This window comes from Aotus nancymaae, unplaced genomic scaffold (assembly GCF_030222135.1).
Source record: "Aotus nancymaae isolate 86718 unplaced genomic scaffold, 86718_ANA_hifiasm-v0.15.2.pri h1tg000014l, whole genome shotgun sequence".
Lineage (NCBI taxonomy): Eukaryota > Metazoa > Chordata > Mammalia > Primates > Aotidae > Aotus > Aotus nancymaae.
This window is the reverse complement of record NW_026988425.1, coordinates 792,972-807,159: the sequence shown is the minus strand read 5'-3', so window position 1 is coordinate 807,159 and position 14,188 is coordinate 792,972. Positions and strand designations below refer to the sequence as shown.

Genomic DNA, 14,188 nt, shown 5'->3' with positions numbered 1-14,188 from the left:
TTAGGGCAGCACACATCTGTCCCTGTGCCCCCAACCTCAGGGACGTGTCCCCGCAAGTAAGGCGGGAGAGAGACCTACGTCAATGTTGAGGCGCTGCCCGCCTGGTCCTCGAGCGCCCTCTCGGTTTGCTGCCCTCTCCCCGTCATCCGCGCTGAGGAGTTGCCCCATGAGCTCTCGGCCCTCAGCTTTCTCAGGGGGCAGTGCCACTAGGGGGACAAGAGACGGTGAAGGGGCCAGTAGAGGGGACGTGGAGGACGTGGCCCGCTGGCGGCCGTCGCTGCCCTCCCCTCACCGCACCATGATCCCATCCAGACACGCCTGAGCTGAGAGCCCGATCTTGGGACCCCTGCAGAGGGGAGGGAGGTCCCACCCCAGCCAGTCACAGCCACGTGTGCTCTCTTCTCCCCAGGCTGCAGTGGCTCCAGACCCTGATGACCGCCTCAGGGATGGGGGAAGACGGCCGGGGCCTCCCTTCCTCCCCACAGAGACAGTCCCCACGGTCTCCACTCCAGAACCCTGGCACCGAGCCCACAGGCCGTGCAGGCCACCTTGCACTGAGTGTGTCAACAGCGGCCCCTCCCCCCAGCCTCTGGGCAGGATGGATGAGCAGCACTCTCATTTCTGGGGCGCAGTGACTCCATCATTCTCTGGTGCTTGTAACCCATGTCCCCAGGATAGGAGCATGGGCCTGTCCCGGCTCAGCACCTGCAGACAGGTGAGCCTCGGAGTCTGAGCTGGGACGATGCTCTGGGTCCAAGCCTGAGCTGGGACGATGCTCTGGGCCTGCCTTCCCACCAAGGGGGTCTGGGTGCCTCTCTCGGTCTCAGGATCTGTCTGAAGGCAGCCCTGCTGCCCGGCCTCCCAGCAGCCTCCCACAGACCCACTGGTAAGCCCAGTGCCAACCTGCCACATGCCACAAGTGGGACTGGCACCACTGAGGCACACAGGCATGGCAGTGACTCAGGCCAGGCCAGCATCTCACATAGCCTCTGACCCAGGACTGACTTGAGAATGCATAGGTCACCTTTGTACAGAGTCACCCCATCCGCGAACACAGGCTCACAGAGCTCACGCTTAGGGCTCTGGCCACGGGTGGGCCTTTTGCATCTCCACTGCCAGATCCCAGCTGCCAGTCCAGCGAGGGCCCCTGAGTCGAGCTACTAGGCACTTGTTAAGAATAAAGTGTGCCTAAGCCTGGGAAGGGCCTCTGACTCCGCACGCACGGGTGTTTGAAGGGTGGCTTGCTGGCATTGTCTTGGTACACGGTGGAGTCTTCACGGTTTGGGAAGGGAGGGCTGCGGAGGCTGCACTTACCCTCCAGCGGACACTGGTCCTCCCGGAAAGGCCCCTCCTTGGGGTCCCCGTTGGGCAGCTCCTGCAGGAAGAACGGGGCAGTCAGTGGCTGTACAACTCAGTGGGCAGGTCGGGGAGGCGGGCAGGAGCCCTGGGCGGCCAGACTAGAGCCGGACACTCGCCTCAGGCCTCCTGGGGCATCTCAGTCTCTGGGTCCAGAAACACCAACCCTTCACGCCCCACTCAGCCTCAGATTTTTAGGAAGCAAAACACACAGACATTCCCATGTTGTCGGGTCCCGAAAGCCTTTTCAGGTGGAAGACGCAGCTGCCTGAACAATCCGTTCAAAGTCAGTCCTGGGGACCGCCCTGGCCGGGGCCCCGCTGGATCACACTAAATGCCAGAGGAGACATGCTTGCCCCTTTGCTCCAGCGCCTGCTCCCAGCACTGTCCACCGGAGCCTGATGACAGGACTGCAGCCACTGCCCCTGCGGCTGCCCAGGACCCCAGAGCCCCTCCTAGGGCTGCCGGTGGAGACCAGTCACGGAAGATGGGGAAAACCCTCAAACATCCCGGTGGCGTTAGCTGAGCGGACACTTACGTGGGTCCTCACGAATAATCTATAGCCATAGGACACGGAGAAAGGGGACAGACCGTGGTCGGGGCAGAGGCCCTTTGCAGTGGGGGAGGTGCAGAGCCTCAGCCCAGCACCCCTGGCCCCGGAGCATCTCCTGAGAGCAGGCAGCTCCCAAGCGGGCGGGCTGGAGGGATGGGCAACTGTTTGTGTTTCTGACTCCAGGTACCTGCAAAGCTGTGGAGAGCCCTCGAGGAGACACAGCGCAGAGCTGAGTCCTGTCCACTGGGGCAGCCAGGGCCTGAACCTGGAGGTGACTTTGGGGCTGAGCTGGTCTCTGTGAGTGGACGCAGGACCTCAGGGCTGCCCAGCTGGGACGGCCCTCATGGTCCCATGGCTTCATCCCTTGCTCCTGATAGGGGAGTCATATGCCCTTCATCTCTTCTGACCTCCCATGGGGTCCCTGGAGCCTGGCCCAGGCAGGAGGCTGAGCAGGGTCTCCCTAGAGGGCACCTGGACCCCCCAAGCACCTCCTGCCACCGTGATCATTGGCCACGGTCAGAGCAGGGTATGGTGGAAGGTCCCAGGCTGGCGGGCTGCCACCCCAGGCCTCAGGCAGGGAGAGGGACCGGGCCAGACTCCATCCACACATGGGTTCAGAGGTGCTGCCGCCAAGGCTATCATTGAGTCAGACCCAGGACCCCGCCCTCCTGGTGGCTGAGCCGAGGACCCCCCGCCTCCCGGAGCTGAGGTCTCCTGCCAGCCGCCCGGGGAGGCGCCAAGGCAGGGTGGGCGGTGCCCAGTGGGAGGCAGGAGGACTTGCCCTCATTTTAATAAGAAACAAAACAGCTGATGATTAGAAAGTAGGCCTGTCTCCTGGAGGCTGCGGTCCCGACATTCCGGGACTGACCGCTACGGCCTGGCGAGGCCCTTGACAATCCACGCAGCAGGGGGGCACCGCTGGGAGGGGCCAGCTCTATCCAGGTGGACGCCAGCATAAAACCAAATCCTCTCTAAAAACCAGGCTGGGGTTGTTATTATTATTTTCAAAATCAGAATAATTGCTGAGGCTGCAGTCCCAGCTTCTGTGGAGCAGTGAGCCCTACCCAGAGCCCCAGAGGTGCGCCCCCATGGACACAGCGTCCTCGAGGGAAGGACTGGGTGCTGGAAGCTCAAGGGCCTCAGGGGGGCTCGTCCAGGTGCAAGGAGCTGGCTGCCGACCGAAATGGTGTCATAAGGGCAGCCGAGGCCACGGACGCCAGGCTGAGGGATGCAGGCGCTGTCCGTGTGGGGGCTGGGAGGGAGGCAGGCAGCCCAAGGCCTCCGTGTCCACCCTTGGAAGCCCCAGCCCAGACCCCTGGGATCTGGGGAGGGTGCAGGGAACCTGCCTGGTAGGGTTCTTGGTCCCCCCGACCCGGGCGCCCAGTTCACCTCCTGTCAGGGCAGCGGGCAGAGCTGGGGCCTCCTGCACAGTGCGGGGTGCTCCGAGCCTCCTCACAAGCCGCAGTGATGTTCCCGGGGGCCTGGAGCCTGGCGTGCACAGCACCCCTTGCTAAAGAGCCCTCACCGAAGTCTCATGGAGGCCACAACGCTACCCAGATGACAGCAGCAGCAGCAGCTTCCTGGAACGTGCCAGAACCCAGAGGGGCCGGAGGTGCAGCGGCTCCTGAGGACAGGCAGCCGGCAGCGCGGCAGGCGGGGTGGGGTGTTTTTTAAGGGATTTTTAAGTGTTCCCCATGATTTGCTGAAAATGTGAAGTGAGAAACCATGCTCGTCACGCACTCCAGGCAGGAAGTCACCACAGTGAAAACGCAAGCGCTGTCCCTGCGTGTTTGTAAAACCTTCTGAGAGCACTCGTGGGGGACGTCACTGGTCACAGACAGGAGTCTAAACGCACGGGTGGCAGAAGGGGCGCGGCCGTCCCAGACAGAAAGAATCCGCACAGACCCGTGCTCGGTTTCCGGAAATGCTTCCAGCACTCCAACCCGCCAAGCCACGATAAACCACCGAAGCTGTAATGACCAAGCAAAGCGCGGCACTTAGCCTGCTGCCCCGACCAGCCAGGGCCGCGCCGGCCGCTCAGGACTGAGTTCCCAACGCAGACGAAAAGCCCGTTAAAAAAAGAAATACCCACGTGCACCTCAGCCCTACGACGTACAGCGCGTTTTCTAAGGGCCAAGTCACAACTACCTCTGAGATGCGGAGATCAAACGGGAAAAAACGAGCGTCTGTAGCCAAAGCCACCCTGGTCCCTGCGGCTGGTGATTTCAGTCAAATCCATCCTGGTCACATCAAACTGCCCTTTAATCTATGCTGCTGGGTTAACTAGAAGGCCAAGAGCTTTAATTGCAACTTATAAAACCTGCCCCCGGGCCGCTGGCCAGATGTGCAGCCCCTCCCCACTGGGGAGACTTCCTGATTTGCCCAGTCCGCACGCGGGGCCCCAGAGGCCTGGCCCAACGCGCCCCGGCACCCACCAGCCTCAGCTTCCTATGGTGGGCACCCCTCCCTGAGATGCAGTCCCCACCTGACCTCACCCTCCCGAGGACCCACCCTCCCCATCAGTCCCTCTGGCCCTGCCCCAGTGAGCACCTCCTGTGACCCCCCCCCCCAGCCTGTGCCCCCATCCTCCCTTCCTGTCCTGGCTGTACTTCCAGCTTGGGGTGCCTGGGTGCCTCCTCTAGCCTGTCCCACTGCCCTGCACCCCCCAGACCCCTCCATGTCACAGGGACCCCACGGCTGGCCTCCAGGCCTTCCTGTGCCCACTGTCCCCTCCTGCCACGGCTGTGCCCTGCTGCCCACAGCATCCTCCTGCGATGCTGGGCACTCTCCCGGGCCCTGGGAAGACAGCTGCAACACGGGCCTGACCCGAGGGGCCTCGTCCCGCAAGGAAAACAGCCACATCTGCCCGAGCAGCTCCGCCCCACTCCCTCACTCAGCGTCACCTCAGATTCGGGAGGAGGGTCTGACCCCAGCCCCACAGAGGCCTCCAGGACCAGAGCTAGCAGCAGGCGTCTGTCACACGGCATCAACAGCAGGCCACCTCTGCTTCAGGTCCCACAGCCCCGTGGCAGTACCTCACACCTGCAGGGGCGCTCAGGGAGGCCACTGTCCACGTCCCGCCACGACGGTGAGGACACCTGCCTCCTGCCACAGGCACCCAGCCCCCCTCCCAGCCCCAGCCCAGAGAGGGCGATGTAAGCCACAGCCTCCACAGGCGGCCAGGCACCGAGAGACTTGCAAAACCTCAACTCCTGACTTTCTTGGAAAAGTCAAAAGGAGCACGTTCCCACTCGTGCCAGCACTTGGCAGTGCCCAGCAGCTGGAGCACCACTGCCCCCCAGAGTCAACCCGTCTGCTGGAACCCCTGCAGGGCGCCAGGCAGCCCAATCCCAGGTGTCATCCTGCTGGCCCTGTCCTGTTCCCAGTGGGCAGGTGAGCACAGCCAGGCACCTTTCCCAATATCTCGAAAACGCAGGGAGGCACTGTCCCCTCCTGGGCCTCATGAGGGCAGGTGTTGGTCCCCACCCTGGTGGAGCCCCCGGTGGGAAGCACTTGGTGACCCACAGAGAAGACATGGCTCCCGGGTCACAAACTAAGCCCTACTGTAGGGTTCTGGAAATACCGGCCCTGATAAACAGGCAAAAGCATGGCGTGTCCAGGAGGCCGGGCTGGGCGCCTCCCCCAGAGCCCAACATCTCTGCAGGAGTCGGGAGGGTGCAGGTGGCAGGAGCCCAGGCAGAGGAGAGGGAGTGAGGAGGAGAGAGATGTGAGGGACAGAGGCGGGCAGCCACGCCCTCACGCAGAGGAAGACAGCATGGGGCAGGGAGCCCTAGAAAGGGCTTCGGAGAACCACGTGGGTATGTTGGGCAGCATTTTCCCAAACTTGGGGCTCCCAGGTCCCTCTGCAGTTGGTGTGGAGCCCCACGTCTGGGGCGTTGTCCAGAAGGCGCCGCTCCTGCGCAGGACAGGCCTGTCTCCTACAGCTTCCATCGCTGCCAGCAGCACCCGATGCACCGGGGTCCACAGACCCTTCCCGGCTGCACCCCGCACCCCAGCCGCCCCCCACTGTGGTCAGGCCCCCCTGTCAGGCATAGCCCCTGGCTGGAAGTTCTGACCGTCAGGGAAATGGCCTCAGTGCATCTCCCCGCCCTCGGTGGGTCAAGCGGTGGCTCTGGAGCTGTGCCCAGCGGGCCTCCAGGAGCTGAGAGGAAGGGCGAGGTGACAACCTGGCCCGTGTCGCGGGGTCACTGCTGCCACCCCCTGGCCACCCTGCTCCTCGGGGCTAATCCAGCAAACTGTGGGCTGCCTTTTGCTGGGCGGCAAAGGCCCGAGGCTGCCAGAATTACAGAGCTGTTGTGAGGAGCGAGGTGGGCGCTTGTCAGGCTCCTGATGCACCCACGGCCACCTCAGGGGAGTCAGGAGGCATCCGGAGTGTCAGGACCAAGGCCACATCCAGACCAGCAGTGACCTCCTGCCTCAGGGGCTGCAAGGACGCCGGGCGTGGTGGGCTGAAGTGGGTGCCCAGCGGGGGACTCACAGAGGGGAGCCTCAGGACATGGCACACAGGCCGGAACGGGGCCTCTGGGGAAAAGGCAGAGGGTGATGCCAGGATCCCAAGGAACCCCAAGGGCTGGGACACCCCACAGGGGGTGGAAGAGCGGGGGCAGCGTCACTGGTGACAGGTGAAGAGGGGCCAGCAAGGTCAAGGGTGCAGGCTCCGGGGCTGAGGGACAGGGCCTTGCTGTTTAGGCTGGTGGCAGTGGGGGCACCTTATGAGACCAGGTGGAAGGAGAGGCCGGCAGGAAATGGGGAAGGAGGCGGGCTGGGTCACGGCGGGCTGCAGGCAGCCCTGGGGGAGGGGCCGGAGCAGCAGAGAGAGGGCTTGGGGCCTGAGGGGGGTGGGCAGTCTTTTCCGAGGCTCTTTAAATGCAAAGAACACCCCCCCCCCACTCCACCCGCTTCCTCCCTGCTGGGAGCTCAGATGCGAAGAGGCCTCTCCAGAAAGTCACTATGGGATGGGAGCCTGCCACCGGTGTCTGCGGAAGGGACTGTTTTCTTACAAGGAGGTGCTGGGGGCCCACTTCTGCCGGCCGCCACGGGATGGAATTTGACTTCAAGGTGATCCACCAGCCGCCTGTCTGGAAACGCCGCAGCCGGCTTTGAAGTCGAAGTTTTGGTTTCAATGGCTAAACAGTTTCAGCTGTGACGACGTAGCTCTGCGGGCTTAATAATTCCGCCCCGTGTGCAGCTGGGACCCACAGAGGTTACGGCAACACCACAGGCCGGTTCCTGCAGGCTGTTCTCGCTGTTCTGAACTTCCGGTTCTGACGTGAAAGGTTTAAGGACGATGAGACCAAGGCCCTGCGGGGGGCGGTGGGGCCGGGCTTCCCCTGCAGCCCAGGTACGTTCACACACAACCTCGAGACCTGGGCGGCGTCTGCGGATTTTGCCCATCGGTTCTTCCGGGTTAGGACTGTTTTGAGAAAGCTTTTAATAACCGCATGTGAAGTTTATGTCTAGAAAAGCAGTACCTTTGGGGTCAAAAGGTTTCCTAAAATACTCAGATGTCCTCCTAAGCCGGGGTTCTGCTGTGACTTAACTTCCTGTAAGACCAGAAAATAGAAATGTTTCCATCTCCCTCTTCATCTGCCTCTCACAGCAGCTCTTCATCGTCTCCATCATTTAGATGGAGACACCACACTCCCCACGCCCCTGGCCTACCAGGCTTCTGTGTTGACATCCGTCCCCTTACCCAATAAACGCCCTGAGCTCAGGAAGGGTCCCTGCAGGGCCCACCGCTGCCAGTAGGGTGGACGCTCAGCCTGAGGGGACGATGGACCACGCCGAGGGGTCAAGGGGCACCAGGCCCAGCGTCAGCCCATGGGGCATCCTTACAAGTGAAAGTGAACAGATGAGTGACAGGGACAGGCCCAGGGCTGCCCTGTCCATGAAATTAACCCCAACGTAAAACCATGCAGAAAAAAACATGACAAGCAACACGTGGTCAGCAAGACCTAGCTTTAAAACCAGGCGGCCGGGCTTCCCTCTCCCTGCCACGTGTGGAGAGAGGGACTCGAGGGCACTTTACCCACATTCACCGGCGGGGACAGGACGCGGAAGCCGTGAGTGCCGCTGAGCCCATACCTCAGCTCAAGGGTGGGAATCCACAGCCCTGCCGGAGTCTCCCCCTCAGCCAGGTGTGGCTGAGGCTGAGCAGGATGACCGGGGGCTGGGGGTGGAGAGCGGATGCCTTGAAATGTTTTCAGCTCAGGTATTAAATATAGACCTATGTACACGTGTGTAACCTGTGTGCACGTGTGAATACACGTGTGTACTCATATGTGAACACACCACACATACATACGTGAACATACCATACGTGCGCACACATATATGCGTGTGCTTTTGCCCAGAAATAGAGGCGTGATCATAAACTCTGCTGAGACTTTATTCCCTGGTTTCAGCTCCCAGCATCCTGAAATTCTGACACTAAATGTTGGACTCAGCTGCTCTGCAGACCGATTTTTCTTCTCCTAATCCCACCTGGCCACTGTTTTTGTCTTCAGAGCTAATGAGCCCTAATGTCACAGAAAAAGGAAAGCCCAGGGTGACAGATCTTCCACACTCAGCTCACCACCAGGCCACAGAGCACACAAAAAACCAAACCGCGACTCAGGCCTGAACCCCCGAACTGCCGCATCCTCGACCGCCCCACTCAGAGGCTGAATTCCACGGGCCTTGAGAGCAGGCCCGGATCCGCCGAATTCTTCCCCGGGAAAAACCCACCGGACATTTTTGTTTTCGTTCACATTAAAGCCTCATGTTTCCAATTTCAAAGGAACTAGTTCCAAAGCTGGAAAGAACCCGCTGCGTTCTAGGGTCTCCTTCTTTCTAATTTGGAAGACACCGTATGTGAACGTGCAGCGCCGACGTCCTTCCCCGAAACAGAAGAGCAGGACATGCTCGCTGAGGGGATATCTGATCACAGCTCCAGACCCTGAGGCCTGAGCTACTCAAAAAAGTAATAAAGGCCCTTTCTTCCTCTTAAGCACCTACGCTGCATGCCCCACACACGGCAATCTCATCGTCACCTCCACGGGCGCGCTGCTGTGGCTGGCGAGGGCCTCTGTGAGATGAAAGGAGGCCGCCGCCCACCCGTGGCTTTGCTATGGGATGAGGCCGCAGAGGGAGCCATAGCCACGAGCCACCGCCCACTCTCAGAGGAGTGCGGTGAGACCCCACGCGTGGGAGAGAAGGGCTCACGGACGCCTTTGTTACAAGACACACGATCTTGTTTCAGGAAGGGCGCCGGGTCCAAGGCCTGGAGGCTGCAGGGTGCACGGGATGAGCTCTGAGCTGCACAAAAAGCCACCCTTGCAGTATCTTGGGGTCACTCCAAACTCGGAAGAGGAGGAGCCAGCACAGGGGGCGGGGATGGGAGGCATGATTGGCATGGGAGGTGCAGGCAGCCAGGGACACCTCCCCGGTCGCTAGAGCTGGAGGCAATCGCCGCCTGCCACGGGGACAGCGGAAGGTGGGCTCTGGCCTGGTCACTGTGCCCTTTGACCCAGGACTCACCCACAGGGCTCTGAGGCTCCCAGACTGCCTGCTGCTACCCGAGACGGCCCAAAGCAGGGATGGTGCCCCCTGCCCCTTAGAAGGCCAAAGGCCTTCCTCCCGTGGGCCCAGCTTGTGCCATGCTCTCCCCACAACAGGCACACAGACCCCAAGAATGGGCCTCCCGGACGGCTTCCCCTGGGCACAGCCAGGTGGTTGGCATGGACGGGGCTCCTCTCCCAGGAGGTGGTGAACCTGACATGACACCTCCAAGCAAGGCCCAGCAGGGCCCTGACCACCGGCCAGCGGCATCCGGGCTGCCTCTGTGCTCCAGCCTCGGGCCTTTCTGCTGGGCGCTGCTCAGCCTGTGGGGCAGCTGCCAATTTGCCACCTCCCCCTGCCGCCCTGGGGACCAGGCGCAGGGCATCACCATCTGAGCACAAGTCCCAGAGTCGCTGAGACTGTGACCAGTCTCTCCCAACACACATTAGCCAGCTGCCGCCTAAAATGTGTCTCAGGCCTGGGAAAGCCCAGAAAATGCCCAAAAGTGCATTCACAGGCCCATGTCACCTTTGTTTCACAGAAAACCTAAATCGCTTTCAGCAAATGACTGGGAGGACAGGAAGGGCCACACTGCTCCACCGCCGGGAGGATGGGCCTCGGAGCCTGGGGACCATGGGTCTCGGGGGTGGGTGGGGGTTCTCCACCCCGAAGCATCACCCGAGGGCCGTCTGGCAGGTCCGCAGGTGCAGGGCTCCTCACAGACACCAGGTCTGGCCTCCCAGAGTACAGAGGCTGGCGCACACCTGCAGGCTGTGACCATGGCTTCTTTTAGGCAGAGGGAGATGGGTACGGGCTGCCATTCTTCCTCCTCTCTCATGTTTCCCGAAGGCCCTGCCCGCTACCATCCCGTCCTCCAGCCTACTCCTGCCTCAGGGACTTTGCACTGACCTCCACGCCTGGAAGACTCTGGGTTGCCATGCTTCCTCTATCTGTCCTCACCACGCACTGCCCTGACGCCCACTCTGGGCAGCAGCGCCAACCCCTGCCCAGCCTCTCCTGCACCCCAGAACCCCGGGACCTGCACCCCCACCCAGCCTCTCCCGCACCCCAGAACCCCGAGCCCTGAACCCCCGCCCGGCCTCTCCCGCACCCCAGCACCCCGGGCCCTGCACCCCCGCCCGGCCTCTCCCGCACCCCAGCACCCCGGGCCCTGCACCCCCGCCCGGCCTCTCCCGCACCCCAGCACCCCGGGTCCTGCACCCCCGCCCGGCCTCTCACGCACCCCAGCACCCCGGGCCCTGCACCCCCGCCCGGCCTCTCCCGAACCCCAGCACCCCGGGTCCTGCACCCCCGCCCGGCCTCTCACGCACCCCAGCACCCCGGGCCCTGCACCCCCGCCCGGCCTCTCCCGCACCGCAGCACCCCGGGCCCTGCAGGCCTTCCTTCCAACGTCCCCTGTCCAGCTCTCCTAGCAGCCTGAGGGACAGCAAGGCAGCCTGGTGTTGGGGGTGCAGGCTCTGAGGGGTTTCTGGGTTGGGTCCTGGCTCCGGGACTCAGCCCTGCTGTGTCTTTGTTTCCTCCTCTTGAGGCAGTGCCCAGGACCAGTCTGTGACAAGCAGAGGGGTAGATCCTGCTCCATCCACCAGCACAAGGCCAGGTCAGCCCCGGACTCCCATGGCCGGAAGCCAAACGGGCAGTGTCCTTTCCACACCACAGCCCTCAGGAGCGAAATCAGAGCCATTGAAACGGCCCTTCCAGTCCTGCCTGGGGTTGGCTGGTCTCAGGCGTGAGTGGTTGCCCTGAAGGGTGTGGAGCACATGGACCTGGTCATCAGCCTGGTGCGGTCATCGGGACGGCTGAGCTGGGCTCACCCAGTAGCCCAGAGAGTAGGCGGTGATGACGGGTAGAGAGACGTGGGCCATGCTGAGGCCCAGACGCCAGCCACAGTGCCAGGCCGCCCAGGTCCCCAGGACAGCAGGAAGGCCACCAAGAGCGGCAGTTTTGCACCAAGTCCAGGTAGATCCTTGTGACAACTAGGATAGAATCAGCTTCCTTGTCCTGTGTGGGAAACAGGAAAGGGTCGACTCCATTATCCTGTGTGGGAATGAGGATGGGGTGGGCTCCATTATCCTGTGTGGGAATGAGGATGGGGTGGGCTCTGCTATCCTGTGTGGGAATGAGGATGGGGTGGGCTCACCTATCCTGTGTGGGAATGAGGATGGGGTGGGCTCTGCTATCCTGTGTGGGAATGAGGATGGGGTGGGCTCTGCTATCCTGTGTGGGAATGAGGATGGGTGGGCTCTGCTATCCTGTGTGGGAATGAGGATGGGGTGGGATCCGCTATCCTGTGTGGGAATGAGGATGGGGTGGGCTCTGCTATCCTGTGTGGGAATGAGGATGGGGTGGGATCCGCTATCCTGTGTGGGAATGAGGATGGGGTGGGCTCTGCTATCCTGTGTGGGAAGGAGGATGGGGTGGGCTCTGCTATCCTGTGTGGGAATGAGGATGGGGTGGGATCCGCTATCCTGTGTGGGAATGAGGATGGGGTGGGCTCACCTATCCTGTGTGGGAATGAGGATGGGGTGGGATCCGCTATCCTGTGTGGGAATGAGGATGGGGTGGGCTCCCCTATCCTGTGTGGGAATGAGGATGGGGTGGGCTCTGCTATCCTGTGTGGGAAGGAGGATGGGGTGGGCTCTGTTATCCTGTGTGGGAATGAGGATGGGGTGGGCTCCCCTATCCTGTGTGGGAATGAGGATGGGGTGGGCTCTGCTATCCTGTGTGGGAATGAGGATGGGGTGGGCTCTGCTATCCTGTGTGGGAATGAGGATGGGGTGGGCTCCCCTATCCTGTGTGGGAATGAGGATGGGGTGGGCTCCATTATCCTGTGTGGGAAGGAGGATGGGGTGGGCTCCATTATCCTGTGTGGGAATGAGGATGGGGTGGGCTCCCCTATCCTGTGTGGGAATGAGGATGGGGTGGGCTCTGCTATCCTGTGTGGGAATGAGGATGGGGTGGGCTCCATTATCCTGTGTGGGAATGAGGATGGGGTGGGCTCTGCTATCCTGTGTGGGAAGGAGGATGGGGTGGGCTCCATTATCCTGTGTGGGAATGAGGATGGGGTGGGCTCTGCTATCCTGTGTGGGAATGAGGATGGGGTGGGCTCCCCTATCCTGTGTGGGAATGAGGATGGGGTGGGCTCTGCTATCCTGTGTGGGAAGGAGGATGGGGTGGGCTCCCCTATCCTGTGTGGGAATGAGGATGGGGTGGGCTCTGCTATCCTGTGTGGGAATGAGGATGGGGTGGGCTCCATTATCCTGTGTGGGAATGAGGATGGGGTGGGCTCCCCTATCCTGTGTGGGAATGAGGATGGGGTGGGCTCCATTATCCTGTGTGGGAATGAGGATGGGGTGGGATCCGCCGTCCTGTGTGGGAAGGAGGATGGGGTGGGCTCTGCTATCCTGTGTGGGAATGAGGATGGGGTGGGCTCCATTATCCTGTGTGGGAATGAGGATGGGGTGGGCTCTGCTATCCTGTGTGGGAATGAGGATGGGGTGGGCTCTGCTATCCTGTGTGGGAATGAGGATGGGGTGGGATCCGCCGTCCTGTGTGGGAAGGAGGATGGGGTGGGCTCTGCTATCCTGTGTGGGAAGGAGGATGGGGTGGGCTCCCCTATCCTGTGTGGGAAGGAGGATGGGGTGGGCTCTGCTATCCTGTGTGGGAATGAGGATGGGGTGGGCTCCATTATCCTGTGTGGGAATGAGGATGGGGTGGGATCCGCCGTCCTGTGTGGGAATGAGGATGGGGTGGGCTCTGCTATCCTGTGTGGGAATGAGGATGGGGTGGGCTCTGCTATCCTGTGTGGGAATGAGGATGGGGTGGGATCCGCCGTCCTGTGTGGGAAGGAGGATGGGGTGGGCTCTGCTATCCTGTGTGGGAAGGAGGATGGGGTGGGCTCCCCTATCCTGTGTGGGAAGGAGGATGGGGTGGGCTCTGCTATCCTGTGTGGGAATGAGGATGGGGTGGGCTCCATTATCCTGTGTGGGAATGAGGATGGGGTGGGATCCGCCGTCCTGTGTGGGAAGGAGGATGGGGTGGGCTCTGCTATCCTGTGTGGGAATGAGGATGGGGTGGGCTCCACTATCCTGTGTGGGAATGAGGATGGGGTGGGCTCTGCTATCCTGTGTGGGAATGAGGATGGGGTGGGCTCTGCTATCCTGTGTGGGAATGAGGATGGGGTGGGCTCCATTATCCTGTGTGGGAATGAGGATGGGGTGGGATCCGCCGTCCTGTGTGGGAAGGAGGATGGGGTGGGCTCTGCTATCCTGTGTGGGAATGAGGATGGGGTGGGATCCGCCGTCCTGTGTGGGAAGGAGGATGGGGTGGGCTCTGCTATCCTGTGTGGGAAGGAGGATGGGGTGGGCTCCCCTATCCTGTGTGGGAATGAGGATGGGGTGGGCTCTGCTATCCTGTGTGGGAATGAGGATGGGGTGGGCTCTGCTATCCTGTGTGGGAAGGAGGATGGGGTGGGCTCCCCTATCCTGTGTGGGAATGAGGATGGGGTGGGCTCTGCTATCCTGTGTGGGAATGAGGATGGGGTGGGCTCCATTATCCTGTGTGGGAATGAGGATGGGGTGGGCTCCCCTATCCTGTGTGGGAATGAGGATGGGGTGGGCTCCATTATCCTGTGTGGGAATGAGGATGGGGTGGGATCCGCCGTCCTGTGTGGGAAGGAGGATGGGGTGGGCTCTGCTATCC

General features: G+C 61.8%; 1 protein-coding gene across 1 annotated transcript in view; it reads right to left on the bottom strand.

Moving 5' to 3' along the window:
* Window positions 1-14,188, bottom strand: part of NKD2 (NKD inhibitor of WNT signaling pathway 2) — a 36,252-nt gene that overhangs the window by 8,372 nt on the left and 13,692 nt on the right. The window contains exons 4-5 of the mRNA XM_064375830.1: window positions 1,315-1,375; window positions 79-206 (exon numbers count right to left, since the gene is read on the bottom strand). Of these exons, the coding sequence (XP_064231900.1) occupies window positions 79-206; window positions 1,315-1,375 (189 nt within the window). The remainder of the gene's footprint in view (window positions 1-78; window positions 207-1,314; window positions 1,376-14,188) is intronic.